General features: G+C 39.0%; 1 protein-coding gene across 2 annotated transcripts in view; it reads left to right on the top strand.

Moving 5' to 3' along the window:
* Positions 1-3,082, top strand: part of THSD7A (thrombospondin type 1 domain containing 7A) — a 282,025-nt gene extending 278,943 nt beyond the window's left edge. For both annotated transcript variants that reach the window (XM_056857536.1, XM_056857537.1), the window contains 2 exons: positions 536-623; positions 2,946-3,082. In XM_056857536.1, the coding sequence (XP_056713514.1) occupies positions 536-623; positions 2,946-3,030 (173 nt within the window). In that variant the 3' untranslated portion in view covers positions 3,031-3,082. The remainder of the gene's footprint in view (positions 1-535; positions 624-2,945) is intronic.
* Positions 3,083-6,000: the final 2,918 nt, after the last annotated feature.

A 6,000-nucleotide genomic window follows, 5' to 3' on the forward strand; every position in this document is an offset into this window, starting at 1 on the left:
CTTCACGGTAGTCCACAGGTCTCCTCTCCTCCATTTTTATCCTTGCAATAAACTTGTGAGGTAGGTGATACTGAGGGAGAATGGCTCACTAAACATACGTACTGTTTGTATGTATATACATAAGTGTATATATATATTCTTTTTCACCAGCTGGGAAGGGTATTATGATTCAACATTATGGATGTGGCACTGCATTCTAACATATAAGAAGAATTTTAAACAAATTCTTCGGGTTCTAGTCTCATACATAGTGACTGTATTTGGCCTGATGCCCATCTGTTCTTGAATGTCCTATTAATGAAAATAATTAAGCTTGAATTCACAGAATGAGCAGGGCAGATTTTGCTCTTCATTCTCTGGCCCGTTATGTACTAACTTGCCCTTCGTGCTAGTGTCGCAACACAAGCCCGTTGTTTCCTCACTCGTCAGATGAACAGTTTCAGTTATATTCTAAGAGGCACTATTGCACAATATTACTAACTGTGACTTCCATCACTTAACTTGCAGACTAATGACTAACATTCATTCCTTTTAGATGGGAAGCTGAAGACCTGGGTATATGGTGTGGCTGCTGGTGCATTTGTTTTGCTCATCTTTATTGTATCTATGATCTATCTTGCCTGGTGAGTCCTTTGATAGTTCATTGTGTTGTAGCCCACTCCTATATAAAAGTAGTGAGTACTGAGAAAAATTCACAGATATTCATATGCTTTGGCCTAAAATTAATTTACTCCATCCATCTTAATACAATGTTTGTTTACCAGCAGTATCTCTCTAGGATCTCAAGCAGAGATCTTCCCAGCTGTCTCAGGGATTGAACCTTAGGTCTTCTGCGTGTAAATTGCTTTGAGCTAAACCAGGCTAAATCTGAGAGTAAGAATGTAATCTACCATATAAAAGGTTCTTTTAAAGCAGCTAGATCCAGATGACAGAAACATGGAACTAATGCTTCATGCTAGCAGAGAAGAATAAAGTCACCAACTCATATGAGATTCTTTCCTAAAATGCCACATCCAGCCAACAGAATTGTCCTAAAAGGATATTTTACTGGGGTGTAAGGCCCATGAAATCTGAATCTATGCTGATCTTCTCAAAACTTTTGTGGGAACCAGGAAATATATAGTCTTAAAATGTAGATTATCCTAAATTGTTTTCAGTAACTGAAACGAGCACTGTTTGCATCATTCGCTATGGAATCACGTTCCTTGATCTTTCACCAGTGTGCAGGCTTTGCCCACAGCTATGTAGGAAGAAGAGACGGCCACATCGTGCCATTACATGTTCACATGCGCAGCCATGTAAGGTAATGGGCTGGAGACCCATGAGAAATAAGCTCTATCGAGGCTCGACTAAGGACAGGCACATACATCAATCGCACAGCCACCCACTTGTCTTGAGCAGTGCCAAGCAAGACTGTCACTGGAAGGGGACTAATAGGAATGTTTGATGACTCTATCCAAAGTTCCTATAGGAAGTGATTTTTATCCCCAACCAATTCTGTACTATAACTCTTGATGACCTGGAAGCTGAAGTTCATCAAATAGGACCTAAAATCGTTTAGCTACACTGGGGACATCTAGTGTAAGACTGTTGAAGACTATTGAAATAAGTTGCAATTCAGATAACTATCGGCCATCATCAAGCTGGTGAGAGAGGAGTAGCCCAGTGCAGCCTTTCAGAGCTTATCAGCTTGAGGAATCTCCCCTCTCAAAAGTGGAACTACCTTAGTTCAAAGCACATTTCTGTCCTACCCACCCCCAAACTTGGCACACATAATGAGGCTCTGAGCTGCTTATAGAGGATGGGGGGTAACAGGATAGATTATCACAGTGCAGTAAAATTGCAGTCAGATTTGTGGTTGTTCCGATACGTATTCCATGCGGACTTCGCAAAAGATATTAAGAGGAGCATTTTTAAACACTCTGAATCCAACACCTGTTGTCACATCTAAAGAGACTGGTGTGCTTAATATCTCTATTATGAAAGTGGTTCTTAGACAGTTAACGGGGGGGTGTCTTTTCAAACCTCTTTAAGGTACATTAGATACTAGCCTTCATAATGACCTCTATCACCTGACCAAGCAGAGAGAAATCAGTATCATGCATACGTGAATTGTATATTCACTAAGCAGCAGATACCATGGAAAGAAAAAGGCTATTAAATTAGCCATTGCATAATCGGAACTGGAGAGGACCCCGTTTTTATTTCTCCAAACTTACAATCATGGCAGTAAATTAAAGAACTTCTGATTTACCATAACAGCTTGTTTTTAACATTGGCATGACAAAATGCCAACAAAACTGATAGGTAGATCCATGGAAAGACTGTGGGGGTGACATAATTATCTGTGAAGGTAACGTGATTGCTAGAACAAAGTGGAAAATACCTGGGAACTACATTAGTCCAAGAACTGGAATACTGGGACTAAGGAATCTTTGTAATTTTCTTGAAGAAGACATAACCATGTGTGCAAATATATATAAAAAAGTAGAGCTTTCTTTGGTATTGTTAAGTAGGCAGTGCCTCGTTTTCTATGTAGGAAATCTTTCAAATCACTACCAGTTATTATTATGGGCCCATTCCTTTCTGGAAGAAGTGCAGAAAATCACCCATATTGAAGATAGAATTACAGTTTTAATTTCCATAATTTTATACTGCGCTTAGATTCATGGGGTGGGGCTGATACTTTGTGTTGCTGTTTCACGCCACCTAAATACTTGCTGGAAAATTGGAAAGCCTATTGAAAAGTATTGTTATTTCTGGAGGTAAGAGTGAATTAAAAATGTTTTAATTGCTTAACAGACTTCTGGTGAAAGTTGATGAATTGGATATACATGTAATAGCTAAACGATCCATGCTTATACTGAACTCATAATTAAAACTAAATTAAATCTGTTTAATAACCTCTTAGATTTTTGATTCTTTTTACTTTCTATTTGTTACAGCAAAAAGCCAAAGAAGCCTCAGAGAAGACAGAACAACCGTCTGAAACCTTTAACATTGGCTTATGATGGAGATGCAGACATGTAAACGATGACTTCCCGTCAACCTTATTCTCTTGAAACTGTAGTGTTTAAAGGCAGCATGTACATTGAGTACATTACAGAGCAGATGTTACATCACAAGACAAAAAAATGACTTCATAATGGCCATGGATATTCTAAGAAATCTGTTTTGTTCTAAACCAATCAGTACAGCAAATAGTGTTGGCAAATTCCTACTGTAAGCTCTGCAGCTGGAAATTTTAACGCGGCCTTCTTTAAAACGTATCTCCAGCCTGTGGTAGATGACATAATAAGTGACATCATCTCTGAGAGTCTTGATGCCAAAACTAGCAGCTGCATTAACCTGTCGTACTCAGTAAGCATGAAGAGATCATACCAAGATGTCTAGAATGCTTTACATGCAACTTATATACTCAGTTGGCACCATATGTATTAATCTGTCAAGTGATATATCGGCTACAGAGCATCGTAGTTCATTGCAACCTGTTAACTTTTAACTGAGAAATAACAACCCACTGAGCAAGTTTGGCATCTTGGCAGGTTCCAGACAGTTTTTTCTTAAGCTGTGTTTCAAAGGGTGAGGACTTCCAAGACTCTTTCCTGTTACCACTTCCAGGTACTAAAAGCCTTCCCACACACACTTATCATGGAAAGAAACATTTTCAGGTTCAATATTTTATAGGAGGTCTGGGAATTAATATCCACATGTAATAAGTTTTTACTTTCTCTAACTCTCCAACTGTTGCCTGCAACTTTTTTGCTACATGTAAGGCAATTTTTTGCACTATATTAGTGCAGCATGATATGCACTTATTAACTAGTATTGCCATAGAAACGGCCTCTTTTCAAGAAAGGGTGAGAGGGCAGGTGATGTGTCTTTTGCAAACAGCATCCAATAGACCTTTACCAATAAGTTCTCAAGTCCTGATGAGAGTAGAGCTCAGTTTCTGGACTGTGACTGAGTCAGACCAGCTAATACAAGTACTGTTTATGCCATTTCTTGTAAGAACAACTGTTTTGTAGTCAATGCCATGGCAGTAATGTAAGTGTCTAGTTTCTGATTCTGTCCTACTTCTACAGAAAAAATAGATTTTCAAGTTGATTTATAATTACTTTGAAGGTTCTTTATGACTAGATTTTTATATTGCTAACTTTGTAAAAAAAGAAAAGAAAAAAAGTGGTCACCCTCTAAGCTTGGGGGGGGAAATACTTGTTTAAACAATATTCCAATATGTGTTCATCAGAAAGAATGCAAGATAAGTGTTTATTTTTCCCCACTAATGCAGAATTTATAGCCCTTTTCTACATGTATATAAACACACCTCTTATACATCCTTACCGGGCAATCTCCAGTGCTCTCGTAAAGCTTTCATCCTGAAATGTCCGCTCCATTCATTTCAACGCACAAAGCTTAGAATTTCTTTGAATAGGAACTCCCCAAACACATCTTCAGTGCACACAGATAGTTGGGTTAGGGTGACTGTGTGCAAGTTTTTATAATAGTTTTGGCAGTACAACTACTTATAGCTACTGAATTTCTTAGGTATCTCTTTTATCCCAATGGGTTTCCTGTGTATTACTTAAAAGATAAAATTTCCAGGGCATGATGTAAAAATGATTCAGAGAGGTGTCCAGTGAGGTGCCACACAGCTTGGTTCTGGGCCCGGTACCTTTCAGTATTTTTTATAATTGGTCTGGATGAGGGTGTGGAAGGATTACTAATTAAGTTTGCAGATGATACCAAATTGGGAGGAGCAGCGAACACACCAGAAGACAGAGACAGAATTCAACGAGATCTGAACACACTGGAAAAGTGGGCAGATGTGAACAAGAAGCAATTCAACAAGGATAAGTGGCCAAGTTCTACATCTGGGTAACAAAAATGAGGAACATGCATACTGTAGCAGTGTATGTGAACAGGATCTTGGGGTACGGGTGGATTGTAAGTTAAATACGAGCAGCCAGTGTGATCAAAAAAGGCTAATGCGATCTTGGGGTGTATCAACATAACATCCAGATCTCAAGATGTCATAGTTCTGCTGTACACTGCATTGGTCAGGCCGCACCTAATGTCTTGTATGCAGTTCTGGAGGCCTCACTTAAAAAAGGATGTGGACAGAATAAAGGGGGTGCAGAGCAGAGCGACGAGGATTATCAGGGGCCTGGAGACAAAGCCCTACAAGGAAAGGCTGAGGGAGTTGGGACTATTTAGTCTGGAGAAGAGGAGGTTGAGGGGGGGTCATGATTGCTCTCTTTAAGTATTCGAAGGGCTGTCACTTAGAAGAGAGCAGGGAGCTGTTCCTGTTGGCAACGGAGGATAGGACTCGCAATAATGGGTTTAAATTATGGGTGGAAAGGTATCAGCTGAATATTAGGAAAACATTTTTTACACTAAGAGTTGTTCAACAGTGGAATCAGCTACCTAGGGAGGCGGTGAGCTCCTCCTCACTGGCAGTCTTTAAGCAGAGGCTGGACAAACACTTAAAAGAAATTATTATAAACTTGCAAAGAATTTTTGTTGTTGGTTTGCTTTATGTACATATTTTTGCCATAGTGACTGCATATATTTGACTAACTTCCTATAATGTGGTCCAAGTTTAATATTGTTGTGACATGATCAGTATAGGAGCTACTTGACCACAGATGAATAAGCAATACAACAAATCAGTATTATTCTTTATAAAACAGGATTTTAAAATTTCCGTATTGGTTTCTCATGCCTCTATCGATAAGATAAGCTATTTGTAGTTACCCCAAGTAACTTTATTTAGAAAACATATTTTTAAACAACCAACACTACAATTATAACAGTGACACTGGCATCAAGTGGGTCCCTTCAAGTGACACTGGCATCAAGTAAGGAAGAATTCCTTCCTCCACTGCAACATTCTCCACCTAATGGAAAAGAATCAGATCCAAGCCATTGACTGCAATAGAAATAAGTGACTGCTTGGTATGGATTATAAACAACGGTCATGTTGGATTTCCAGAGGAG

The sequence above is a fragment of the Euleptes europaea genome, chromosome 11 (genome assembly GCF_029931775.1).
Source record: "Euleptes europaea isolate rEulEur1 chromosome 11, rEulEur1.hap1, whole genome shotgun sequence".
Lineage (NCBI taxonomy): Eukaryota > Metazoa > Chordata > Lepidosauria > Squamata > Sphaerodactylidae > Euleptes > Euleptes europaea.